Source organism: Suillus bovinus (assembly GCF_016758785.1).
Source record: "Suillus bovinus strain UH-Sbo-P2 chromosome Unknown EDB93scaffold_3, whole genome shotgun sequence".
NCBI classification, from domain to species: Eukaryota; Fungi; Basidiomycota; class Agaricomycetes; order Boletales; family Suillaceae; genus Suillus; species Suillus bovinus.
This window is the reverse complement of record NW_024542059.1, coordinates 790,905-803,417: the sequence shown is the minus strand read 5'-3', so window position 1 is coordinate 803,417 and position 12,513 is coordinate 790,905. Positions and strand designations below refer to the sequence as shown.

At 48.5% G+C, this 12,513-nt stretch overlaps 5 protein-coding genes across 5 annotated transcripts; 2 read left to right on the top strand and 3 right to left on the bottom strand.

The window, feature by feature from the left end:
* The first annotated feature begins 2,177 nt into the window (after nucleotides 1-2,177).
* On the top strand, nucleotides 2,178-3,551 carry EDB93DRAFT_444577 (uncharacterized protein). Its single transcript, XM_041456392.1, has 4 exons — nucleotides 2,178-2,466; nucleotides 2,522-2,616; nucleotides 2,674-3,293; nucleotides 3,348-3,551. Exons 1-3 carry the CDS (start codon nucleotides 2,336-2,338, stop codon nucleotides 3,234-3,236), a joined length of 789 nt encoding a protein of 262 aa, XP_041312839.1. The 5' UTR covers nucleotides 2,178-2,335; the 3' UTR covers nucleotides 3,237-3,293; nucleotides 3,348-3,551.
* Nucleotides 3,552-4,428: 877 nt separating this feature from the next.
* EDB93DRAFT_1237842 (pseudouridine synthase) lies at nucleotides 4,429-5,853 on the bottom strand (the record flags this gene model as incomplete). Its single annotated transcript, XM_041451466.1, has 2 exons — nucleotides 4,429-5,391; nucleotides 5,494-5,853. The coding sequence occupies 2 exons, from the start codon at nucleotides 5,851-5,853 to the stop codon at nucleotides 4,429-4,431; spliced, it is 1,323 nt and encodes a 440-aa protein (XP_041312838.1).
* Nucleotides 5,854-6,851: 998 nt separating this feature from the next.
* On the top strand, nucleotides 6,852-7,673 carry EDB93DRAFT_444581 (uncharacterized protein). The gene is made up of 2 exons (XM_041456393.1): nucleotides 6,852-6,988; nucleotides 7,043-7,673. The coding sequence occupies exons 1-2, from the start codon at nucleotides 6,975-6,977 to the stop codon at nucleotides 7,497-7,499; spliced, it is 471 nt and encodes a 156-aa protein (XP_041312837.1). The 5' UTR covers nucleotides 6,852-6,974; the 3' UTR covers nucleotides 7,500-7,673.
* Nucleotides 7,674-8,468: 795 nt separating this feature from the next.
* On the bottom strand, nucleotides 8,469-9,943 carry EDB93DRAFT_1118072 (uncharacterized protein). The gene is made up of 2 exons (XM_041448403.1): nucleotides 9,795-9,943; nucleotides 8,469-9,735 (listed from the first exon to the last, which is right to left on the bottom strand). The coding sequence occupies exon 2, from the start codon at nucleotides 9,690-9,692 to the stop codon at nucleotides 8,601-8,603; it is 1,092 nt and encodes a 363-aa protein (XP_041312836.1). The 5' UTR covers nucleotides 9,693-9,735; nucleotides 9,795-9,943; the 3' UTR covers nucleotides 8,469-8,600.
* Nucleotides 9,944-10,027: 84 nt separating this feature from the next.
* On the bottom strand, nucleotides 10,028-12,465 carry EDB93DRAFT_1118070 (kinase-like domain-containing protein). Its single transcript, XM_041448402.1, has 12 exons — nucleotides 12,086-12,465; nucleotides 11,995-12,029; nucleotides 11,908-11,938; nucleotides 11,788-11,856; nucleotides 11,706-11,738; nucleotides 11,469-11,644; nucleotides 11,297-11,411; nucleotides 11,110-11,189; nucleotides 10,944-11,025; nucleotides 10,688-10,891; nucleotides 10,498-10,631; nucleotides 10,028-10,429 (listed from the first exon to the last, which is right to left on the bottom strand). The coding sequence occupies exons 1-12, from the start codon at nucleotides 12,266-12,268 to the stop codon at nucleotides 10,252-10,254; spliced, it is 1,320 nt and encodes a 439-aa protein (XP_041312835.1). The 5' UTR covers nucleotides 12,269-12,465; the 3' UTR covers nucleotides 10,028-10,251.
* Nucleotides 12,466-12,513: the final 48 nt, after the last annotated feature.

Below are 12,513 nucleotides of genomic sequence, written 5' to 3'. Positions count from 1 at the left end.
GAAAGATCTGTGTGTCAGACAAATACAGCACCACAGCGATGGTTAACATCACCTCGATCTCGTAACTCGTTGCCGAAGTTCTTCGCCACAGGAACACGTTTGTTCTCCCTAGAACCAACCTGCACCTCACGTAAGTGTCATGGAACCTGCCAACTTGACGTGAGCACCACAGCGTGCACCATTCAACCTGTTATTCATGTCCGGATGGCGTTGAGTTCCTGTAAAATTATATACGCACGTCGCCAGAGGTCATTGGCTATTTGTAGGTCACACCCCAACGTCCAAAGTAGTGCAGAAGCTTGTCACTTCGAGCCTGCAAAGAGAGTGGTCACCGTATGGGGGGGACAACGCCTGGCTGAGTAAATGCCGTCACCACGAATTCAAAATAGAGATAGAAACTTCCTAGAAATTTGATGTTACAATAGTCCGGATTTTTTAAACGTCTTGTGTAACATGAATGACGGTAGGATGATGAAATTTGGAGGTACATGCGGCGCTGTACGAAGGGGAATAGGAATAAAACCCTGCAATGCGCTGTAGCTTCTGCATCTGACCACCGAACTCGTGAGAAAATAGTCGAGAAGACGCACCTAATCGGCAGACGCCAGAATGAGCGCCAATCGAAAGGCCTGGGCCCCAGACTCACTAGGTACCCGGTAAGCGACAATGGAAGACTGCTTACCGGCACCCCTAACTGCAACACCAGGAACGATCATGTTCATTAGCCTAGAGAACTCCGGCCCGAGTGTTTTGTTGTGAGGACAGTCCGGTGCTTGTAATTCTTACAGTGATATCACTCCACAGACAGCCCCAAAACGTTTGAAAAGTTTAGAGGGTATGACGTATTTTTTGTCGTGGGCCCCATCAGGTGGTACTATCCCCTTACATGCAGAGTAAGTACCAGATACAAATGATGTATCACTACTCACCAAGAATGAGAGCAGTTCTAACGTAGTTAGAGCTGTTCACGCACATGGACCGGAGCTTCCAGATTCAGTGATTGAATTCGATAGCGACGATTGGTGGTCACCGTCCTCCGAACTGACCGGTGCAATATGGTCGGCTAGACCAAGTTTAAGAGATACGGCAAGGACCATTCAGAACACGCACGGTCATAGTATCCGTATGGGCACAAAGTGGCAGCGGCATGCCATACAAACGTGCGGAAAGAGAAACAGCATTAGCTGTGTAGTAAGTAAGAGGTCGCACCGATCACACGGGGGAAACCATAAAATTCTTAGTAGAAGAGCCTGGGTTGGGTTGAGCCTGAGGCTTCTAAACTTCTTTAAGTTGTGGCGTGTGCAGATTCAGATTGATCCTACATTGTTGGCCACCGCTCATCCATTGTGAGATTTAATTGTGATATCTGATTGACGTGAACAAACCGATTCAATCTTGATGCCAATGAAATCGAGACTGTTGTCGTGAAGGTCAACTGCAGGAATGTTATGTGCACTGCTTGCTTAAACGGTTTGACTGTTACATAAATTACGTACAAGTTTACGTGTAGTCAGGAATATTATGGTGAATATCAGTTTACCGACGATCTATGAATTCTGATTATCCTCGCTCGAGTCTCGCGGGAACGCAGACGACGGAAATTTAGCCAGAAAATCGAGGACCTTGTGACAGAAGATGAACGACATACCTAGATCTAGAGTTGAAGGACTGAATCTCGCTAGACATAGACCACTAAAAGAGGTGGCATTAATGAGGATTACACAAGCCTGAGAGGACGGTCAACATTGATGTTTGCAGATGTTTGGACCAGAGATGAGACCACTGCCCTCCGCTTATGTTGAAAACAACTGTTCACCCGGCCTGATATGCATGCATCCTGCCTACCTGCGTTTTTTGAGGCGGTATCGTGATGTCATACGCCGCTCAAGCATGCGTATACACCAGGGCAGCACCGGATCATGTTACTTCGATCTAATTCCGCGACAACAACTCTTCACCGCAAGTCCGCCAAAGGCACATGATCTTTCTAGATCTAGCAGTCATCGTACAAGGTTTTGACTCGTCTTTCTGGAAATCACAACGTTGCTCCCTCCGTTGGCTCGTCTGACTGTCCCAATTTTTGGGAAAAGAACCTCCGGTGGCAGATTATTGAAGCACGTTCACCTTTGCCAATGATATCTACACAATTCCGCCATGCTCGCATTCTATGGCTGCTTTCCGTGATATGTCTCGACCCGAGCTCCTCCGCTGCTGTGCACGCAGTATTCTTCATTAATGCAGGTATCATCATGATAAACATGCGAGTACCTACATGCTGGAAGACCATGATTCTTCCCTTAAAAGATGGAGCAACAGCGTCTGCTGAGCGGTATCCATGGATCCCTCTGATTCTTTTCCTGAACCTGGTTTTGTTTGTTACACGTCTGCCCACCAATCTGCAGGTTCACGCGGGAGTTTTCTGCCTATTGATGACTCAGATTATTTAGTCACGGTTCCTTTCGAGAGGTGCGTCCGTTCTCCATAATTTTAGTAGTCACTAATGAAAATTTGGTTCTTCTAGTCGAAACAGAAGCGTGGCTGCTGGTTTCGTACGACCTCCTCCTCATATACTACATGCGCCACAGTCCAGTCGTCCCTTAGTTTATCCATGGACTGGTAAGAATATTCATGATCGTCTATACACCCTACTTACTTGGCCGTGCCCCCACTTAGGATCAACGTACCTGGATATTCACTGGGTGAACAACCAGACAGCGGGAATGAGCATCCTTCGACCACCCGCTCCCGCACCTATTCGTCAGATGCAAGACGATTTGCTTGAAAATTTCCATGAGATCTCCGATAACCTACCACTTCACCCTCAGCGTGTTACTAGCCGCTTCGAGCCATACCACAATGATCGTTCCCATAACTACCATGGCGCATTTCTTTGCCGGTGGGACAACGAAGGAACCCTTTGTGGTGACGAGCTTCAAGCTACACCCAAGATTATTCTCGCTCACCTGCGCCAGAATCATGGTATTGGGATTGGGAACAAAGAAACCTACGGCTGTCTTTGGAAAACAGCTCATGGTTGCTGTGGGGATCAGCTGAGGTTTCAGAGTTTTGGGCGTCACATCATCAAGCACACTGGTATCAGATTCAAATGTTCTCTGTGCGATACGATAATGCCAGCTCGGAATGACTCCATCCCCAGACATCGCCATAGTCACCCAAATTGCTCTCAAGCAGAATTCATCATTATTCCAGGTCTCGATAGTCAAACGTCTTTCTGACAATGGCCACCACCCCTTTGCGATGTCTCAGATGGTTTGTCGCATGCTATGTGATACGTGAGTGTCTAGCAATCGGAAAATCCTCATCCAAAACTCAGACATTCTTTCTAGTTAAACCCCTCTCAGCTGGCTGTGTTGGGAGTAGTTTTCGGTTTGGTTTAACGGAGTTTTGACATTGTTGGGCCTGCGGCCTCTCATACTCGGCCTTCTCCATTGGCTTCTCCTCATCTTGCACACACTGGTTGCCTGCTTGGTTGGGTTGTCAATTATTGATTCCCATACGGACATCGACAATTACTCTCCATTGATATGGAGTTATATGCACTAGGTCGTCATGGTCGATTTGCGACGCTGAAGTGTACACTTGGATACGTTGTTGGACCGTCTTATTCTTACCATATTGCAGTCTGCAGATAGCTTCTACAGCTCTAATAATTCTTGACGGACAAATTATGCTGTAGCATATAGGATATATAGAACTAGTATCAGTGCATTCGGTTTACTGGCGCACGCGCATCATGCGTAGGCCGCCACCAGCATTTTACATCTCACTCACGTACCTTATCATTCATCGCTTCAACCCAGTCTTTCGTCCTCACTGTTCTCGCATGTATTTCTCCTCCTTGTTTGTAGTACTCGTATACTACATGCACCTGCACCACAGCCCACTGCGGCCGTCCTCTCATTCATCAGCGACCTGGTGAATGGATTCATGACAGCTAAAGCACCCTTCTCGCTTGGTCGTGCTTTGATCCAATATCTACGTACAAAGACTGTTCCTTGCCGGCGACCGGGAATGATGAGCATCCCTCGACCCCCCTCCCATCCTCACGATGCAAGACAACTTGCTCACAAACTTCCGCGACGTCCCCGATAATCCACCACTTCACTATCGCTCATAACTGCAGTACTAGTCGTTCAATTAATGCGATGCCACTTAAGCTGACCGACTTTATGGGCGACCCGGATCTATCGGTATCGTGCAGCCGATTGGGTGATGACATTGATTGGACGTCTGTGATAGATATTTGCTAGAGATTTGTTTTGATATGTTCTCCTATTTCACCATTACAGTAGATAGCGCAAGAATAAACTTGAATCTTCCGTACTTTCGCCTGAGGATAGAGTGATAAGATTCAGGTTTGTAACCGAACTGCCCAACAAAGGCAAAACGACATGCACAAGCGCCCGCTCATTCGATTTCATCATCAGGCGTCTTTTGTTTGCTATACTTGCTCCCCCTGCCTATTCGCCATCGTTCGTTGGCCACATCGACGTGATCAAGTCTCTTCCTCTCCAACAAAGGAGTGTACTTTGCGCTGCGCTTGTACATCCCCGCGCCGAGTGGGACACCAAGGACAGGTTCTCGACCCAAGGTTGATCGAGGGAGCGTGTGAATTGTTAGTCCTGTCCGACTGAAAGGGAAGTATTGAGGTGGTGGAGAATGATATCGAGTGGCAGCAGTAAAGAAGTGCTCGTCTAGGACTGTATGGATGAGGGAGCGTTGATGGATAGAATGAAGTTGGCGATAGAGATCTGAACCGGCACCGTTCTCTGTACCATCGCCGTCTGTTTGCCATGTGACGTCTGAATCTGCGTATGCACAGTCCCAAAGCATGAGAGGGAGGGCGTCTGCCATTTGATACTCCGGTTTACGATCCACCAGCGGCAACTCGGACTCAGGTAATGAATTCGATTCTGTATGAGAGACGTTCATAAGAGCTGATATAATGGACGGTTGTTCAACTCCTGTTCCGACGAGGAAAAGGACAGCCATGATATGTCGAACTTGATGGTATAGGAAAGCTGATCCTACAAGATCGAATACGTATACTTGGTTATCGTCATCAGATTCTGGACGGAGGGGGTTGATCTGTGCGCGCATGACACAGCGGTGAAAGTTGGTGATTTGCTTTCCCGGATCAAGCTTGCACAAATTACGGAAGTCATGTTCACCGACGAGACGGTTTGCAGCTGATTGCATGAGGGATACATCGAGTCCATTAGAGGTGAAGAAGTATTTGTAGTGTCTGTGTTTGCAGTTGAAGCGAGCGGAAAAATCGGGGGAAATGGGAGACCATGCTAGGACGCGGATTGTTGGGGGAAGCAAGCGGTTTAGGACGGATACGTAGCGGAGCTCGTGTTTCGTAGAAGGCTGGAGTGAAGTATTTTGAGGAATGTCCTCCGTGAATAGGTCCTCCTCCGACGATGGTGATGATGTTATTTTAGAAGTTTCGGCGGGGAGAGCACTTCGAACCCATAACGAAACTACCTGACCAGCAGCACTCACTCCTCGATCTGTCCTTCCACATTTCTCCCATCCACAGCCATCCAAGCCACCAGTTTCATCGACGAGTCTTGCCTTTACAAAGGCTTTAAACAAGACATCCTCGACAGTTGGAAGAGGCGTAGGACCATTTTGATATGCTAATCCATTATACTCCCAGCCCGAGTAACAGAACTTAATAGCGATCTTGCGCTTCGGGTGGGATGAAAAATGGAATGGTTTTTTAGATGAAGTTGGTGAATGAGTTGACTTGGCGTGCTTTTTTGCCTCCAGCTCTCTGAGACGTGCGATCAGCTCATTCTTTGACCAAGAATCGTAATTTGGTGTCATGATGCGGAAATGTGTTTTGGATGGTAGAAAACGATACGTGAATCCGAATCTTCCGAAACGCATGAGGCTGCAGCAAGCTCTGCAGAAAGCATCAGCAATCAGATGTCCGGGCCGGGCCGGACCCGAGTCAGGTCAGTTCATTGTTTTCAACATGCATCTATGATAATCTGCTGCAGTACCCTAAGCCTCGGAATCCAAACCGATGGCTTGTTCGAGCGCTAGATGCTCAGCAATGGAATTCTATCACGCGATCTGAAGTGATTGCTGTTTTTTTTTTGCCGTCAACGCCAACTCGCGGCGTGTGTCCGCTTTCCACCATCATGCTAATAGAAGCACATCCAGAGTCCAGACAAATTACGGATTCCACGCGATGTCTACATGATGCTATGGTTTACGGTCACTCCCGGAGCGCAGTATTGCATCCACGGTTCGAGCTTGATGCAGTTTCATTGGTTCCTCGCCTTCCTCAACGCTGTGCTTTCATGGAAAGTTACCACAATACCTTCACTTGAAGTAGACTGACAAACCCTCGTTTGTCTCCCCAGTGCAACGGATTAGGAATTGAAGGGAGGGAAATGTTATATTGCCGGTTCTTATGAATTCACACTTCTACTATCACGTCGGTACTGGTAGTCACCTGTCGGGTCCGGCCTCGTCGCTCTAATCCGAATCCCCCGATTGATGAATATCTCCATGTTACAGGTCACAAGTTTTATACTGATCCAGATCCCTCCACCATCCCGATTACTTCGGTACACCTGTTTTTTTTGAGACGCCATAACACATACAGGAGACGTGACATGGATACCAAACTGTTTGTTAATCAAAAATTGATCTACCCGGGTGCCGCGAAGGTTTTCTGATACGCCCATCATTCACAGATTTTACCCTCCAATGTGAAATTGATTTTAGTGACCGGGTTGCCTTTTGATCCGCTCTGGGATAACAGCATTCCACCACCACAAACCCAAGATCTTGGTGAAGATCTGGCGATTCCAGCCAACACTCGCGCTTCTTGTCGAGCTGCGGTGGACAGCGCCAGAGATCAGTCAAGTTAAAAGCCATGAAAAGCGAGTCTCCTGCAGAACCCAGAAGAAAACCGAACACCTCTCGGATCTAGTATGAACACAGATCGGTTAGCGGTGACATTCTCTACCATTTCCTTGTGGCTCACTGTTCTTTATTTCAGCTCGTCTGAAAACTTCGTGGCCCATGATATGCCCCAGGGGTATAACAGGATGAATCCCATCCTGATTGACCGGGATATTCTGCACGACCATGATACAGACGTCATAGTGCACCCATGTCACTGGGACGGCTGCCCGATGCACATTGCTGTGGACTTCAAGCATATCTCCAAACATCTTCAGCAACATCATGGCATCGACACCAGCACCACGAGCGAGGATACGCGACAGGTTACCTGTCTTTGGACGGGTTGTCTCAATACTCACATGAAGCCGGGCAATCTCCCACGTCATATACTTTCACACCTTGGAGTACGATGGATGTGTTCGACATGTGGGGCTTTACTCTCGCGGGAGGATGCTTTTCGAAGACATGCTCTTGAAAAAGAGAGATGCAAGTATACGACAGCCGTTGTTAAGTACGGAGGCGAATCACTGGTAATTAGCCGTGTGCATTGATGGGGTTGGTCGGTCAGCCAAAATGTCATGTGCATTCCCTGACGTCTCGTAGACTGATGTAGTCCTCCGGCTCGAGTATTTATCTTGCAGTAGTATCCCTATCATTTCGTGTTCCAACCTTATATGCATCTCCCTATAGCTCCTGTCCAACATTGGTGATCATGAATTTATCCTACCGTATACTCCTACCCAGTCACGGTTGATCTACACCGTTTGTAGCAGAATTTGCGTCTTTTCTCCTTTTTTGTTATAATGTAGACCGTTGAGCGATTTGGCTGTCTGCAGACCCTGCACATGAAGGTAGTAAAATTTCGGTCCCATTCAACCACCTTCCAAGACTCCAAATGACGCCTAATACAACCGAAGTCATTTCGCTTGTTTCGACATGGCAGTGCACCGAATGGACAAAAGATGACAAAAGCACATGTTCAGCAGCACTGTACTGTTCTCGGTAACGTGCATCAGAATATCTGACGGTAAAATAATGTCCACAACAGACGAGGGCGTTTGGCACGACTTTCCACAACTACCGCACTCCATTTTTTTTGTTGCTCAAATAAACCGCCGCAATGTGTGGCAGTAAGCTCTCCTTCCCTCAGCCGTTTCAATTGCAAGATTCAACACCGTGGAGCAGTTAAAGGTGTTTCGCCACTTCAGACTTGTCGTCAAGGACCCGCCATCCCTGCAGGATAGAAAACTTGATGGGTTATTCAATTGCGCCGTCATTAAGAGACATACTGTCGTGAGAAATTAATGAATTCGTCCCGGAGTACATGTGTTGCCAGACAGCCTAGACAAGAATACGTGAAGATATGTATGAACCACCGACCCATCGCTTCTCCAGAAAAGTCGGAAGACGCGATAATGGGTGCTAAGACGTCCAATTATTCAGGACACGGCCTGACACTCGAACAGCCGCGTGGATTATAGGCAGCTATGAGCAACATGGGGAAGGTCTGGCCGTGTCGCCGCACAAAGAAGAAAAAAAGAGAATGCAAGTTGGTTTTTGTATGGCGACCGTGGAAATATTTAGGGCAGGTGCCTCGAATTTCAAAGAAACAAGTTCCATATGATATACTTAACTAGTGAGCAGACATACTCTCATGTTCTCCCTAAAGACGCTAGCCCTACCGCTCCTACAGCCGCAGCATCGTCAACGAACTCCACATATTTAAAGACGTGTCCCTTCTTCGCCAATGCATCATGTATCAAGGCCCTATAATCCTTGATACCCACCAAGCTCCCTCCAAAACATAACACGGCCTCATTTGCTTCCACTGCTCTTGGTTTCACACTCGGATCCTCTCCAGGCTTACGGCAGAGCATTGCAATCTGGTCCGCAAGTCCTTCAGCACAGTTCTTCAACACATTCAGCGCGAAGGGGTCCTTGTCCTTGAACGCAGCCTCGAAAACGAGCGGAGCAAGCTCGCTTAGCCTTTTCTCGCGCGCAACGAGGAGGTACGGCGGAACAGATGCAGCTGCCTCTGCTGTACCCGGCTCTGGCAAGTGCACCACTGGTAGCACCTCTGGGGCGTTCTCTACCCCATGTATCCCAAATCTTTCAAGCACCTTCGCTTTGAGGGTACTTGGGGGCGACGGTTCCATCTCCAGCGACAAGCGCGCAGCATCGTACATCATCTGACGCATGGTCTCGCGACCCACGTGAAATCCTCCGCCTTCGTCTCCCAAAATCCATCCCCACCCGCCAGTGCGTGCAAGTTCACTCAGCATGCCTGAGGGCTCGCGCTGAAAGGAAACGACACAAGATCCTGTGCCGCCTATCGCAGCTACAGCATGCTTTATGTCAGGATGAAGCCGTAGCGGGGCAGCAAGAAGATGTGTGTCGTTGGCTACCACCAACCGTGGACCTAGGGGTATCCCGAGGAGAGCGGAGAGTGCTGCTGAGGCATTGGCGACCGCAGCTAGGGAGTCGACGCCGGAGATACCGAACCATGCGGATGCAAATATCTCAGTGTTTGGAGGGAGTGGGACAGGGTCGGTGGATGGTGGAGAGACGCAAGTCTTCAGTGCATTAGATACTGCTACGCGAACAGCATCTGTAAATGCAGAAGCAGACATGTACGAAAAATTAGATGGGCCCCCCAGGGCACGCCCGAGGATAGTGCCAGATTTGTCTGCGATTGCAGCAGACGCCTTGGATCCACCACAGTCAACACAGAGGAAAAGCGACATGATGTATTTCGAACAGAGTTAGTATGTGTGGTCACCAGAAACCCTGATATCGATCACTTGGTGGTGAAGCGAATGAAGATATAGCACAATAAAGATAGCTACCTGGAATGTCTACACCTATATATGAGCGCCAAGCCGGAGGCTTTGGCGACGACCCGGGCCCAGCTAGCAATGTGCGGGAGCGGAGATACCCAAATTTGCACATAAGCGAGCACATGGATCACAAGCGGTTTCAGTCCGCGATACTGCCATATACTCGATACTCAGTAGTTCTCAGACCTCGAAGCCTCAGTGATTCTCGCGCGATCTAAATAAATCATCTCCGTCACGCAATGTGCAACCTCACACAGCAAATATCTTGCTCAGTACAACAAACGATCCAGATTCCAGTACGATAGGTATCTACGTAGTTACGTACACATGTATGTATGTAGCATTGTTGCATTTTCCAGATTATTTCCGTATACACCATTACGAGCTCTAACAGACGATCACGACGCTCAAGAAAAACACACGTGAAGTAAAAAATTATCCTCAAACTAAATGACTGGTGGATCGATCATCGCCTCCCAAGATGCGTCCCTGCAAGCTCCTTCTCGAGCGCATCGCTAGGGTCATCCATGACGGGCGACGGTGGGCGCTGGGACGGCGCCGTGTAGCCAGATGTCGCGCCGTGTACGGGGCCGTACTCCTGCACTGGCGAGCTGATAATCTCGTCCCGAGAGGGGATGGGCAGACTAAAATTGTTTAATTATCAGGTTCGTGATAGATAAGAGGAAAGAAGCGCGAGAAGAACGATGCTGACCTGTCTTGTCTCTTGATCTGGCCCGTGGCCCTCGCCTGGGCGCGCACCTCAGCACGGAACGATTGAACCTCGTCGATGATAAGCCTCTTCATTCCCTCGATAGAATCTTCCTCCTCGAATGAAAAGTCAAATTTCTGAGTGTGTCAACCTAGTTTGAGCATCCTGGTTTTTAACGGGAAATCAAACTTACGGTATCGCACACTGGCTCATCGGCGGGATCGTGCCATACTTGCAAATATGGGTGGTTGAGGGCAGCCTCGCAACTGATGCGCTTGGCGGGGTCGAAGCAGAGCATCTGCTGCAGGAGGTCGATAGCGAGTGGGTTGGCGTGCGGGTAGAGTGTCTGGAAAGGCACGCGTGGCTTGATGGGGAGAGAACGGATGTAATCTTGAGCCTGTGTGATTCGGATGGGCTAGGGTGTATTGACGAGTTGGCAGAGTACATACCCTTGGAGATCCGACACGGCGGAGGGTGTCCTCAGAGGGCGTACCGAGGTAGTGAAGGATTTGGTTCAGTTGGTCGACATAGCTATGCAGATCATGGATAGTCAGTATCAATTCAATGATCCAATGTACGCGCAAATTGCCCATAGTAGAGTGGGAATGAACCTACTCCCGTCCTTTGAAAATCGGCTTGCCGCCCAAGAGCTCGGCAAGAATGCAGCCAACAGACCAGACGTCAATGGCCGTTGTCTATAGGCACCGTGTCAGCTAGTGTAAAACGATGTGCTTAAACGGCTATAATAAAGAATACCGAGGACAAAGACATGATAGACAAAAAAGGAAAGTGTCACACGCACATAGTTCGCAAAGCTAAGCATAATTTCTGGCGCGCGGTACCATCGCGTTGCGACGTACTCTGTCATGAAACCCTGGTTTCCGGCGCTCTTGCTCGTGCCGCCACCGGGGGTAAAACTAAATACAAAATCTTAGTATTTCGCATGCAAATTCATCATTGGGAGACGTGCGCACCCTCTAGCCAGGCCGAAGTCGCATATTTTGAGCTCGCAATCTGCGTTGACAAGGAGGTTTCCGGGCTTGAGATCACGGTGGAGCACGTTGGCACTGTGTATGTATTTAAGCCCGCAGAGGGTCTGGTAAAGGAAGGACTGGAAGTGTGCGTCGGTGAGCGGTTGTCCAGACCGGATCTGTGTGCAAACGCCGTAGGTTTTTGAGTGCCAGATCAGTCAAGAGTAGGAAAGGACGCACGATGGCATGAAGATCAGCCTCCATCAATTCTTCCTGATGTAAGGATCAGTGAAGCCAGAGATGAATAATGAGGTGAACCGACATAGAGATAGACTTCGTCAAAATTCCCATTAGCTTGAAAGACGATATCCATGTCGTATAGGCATGTTATCTATAAATGAATGTGTGAATTGTAGACCTCAAGCACATACGATTGACGTACGTTCTTGTGTCCCCTAAAATGATGTAACAATCTGATATGTACTATGATCAGCGGTATACTCGGGGTGTATCTGATTGTACGGCGTACCTAATCTCTCTCAAGCATCGCTTGGTGAGGATCCGCTATGATACGGCGCCTATTTAGCCTGATTTCGCAGTGAACAAGCAGATATAGGTACCTTGGTATTAATGTTCGTGATCTTCTTGATCGCGCATCCCTCGCCCGATCGGCGGTGTCGGGCAGCGACGACACAGCCGTACGCGCCCTGACCAAGCTCCTTGACGAACTGGTACTCGCCGTCGACGATGAAAGTACTATTAAGCGCGGTAAAGGTGTGTCGCGAGATCGGCTGGCGGCTCATCGCTAGATCGATTTTTAATTAAAGCTTGGAATTCGATTTGAAGGATCTGATGGAATTCAGATAAACCTTGCGAAGGGAGGATAAAAGAGAGAAGAGAGAACAAATCCTATGCTGGGTGTAGGGATGGTGTACAGGATATTGATTCAGATCACACCAAACATGTCCATACATGAAGGTCTGCACTGCATGCATGACAGTACCAGCGCTTCATGTAACAGGTCTTGGCAAATAATAACTTGGGAGGA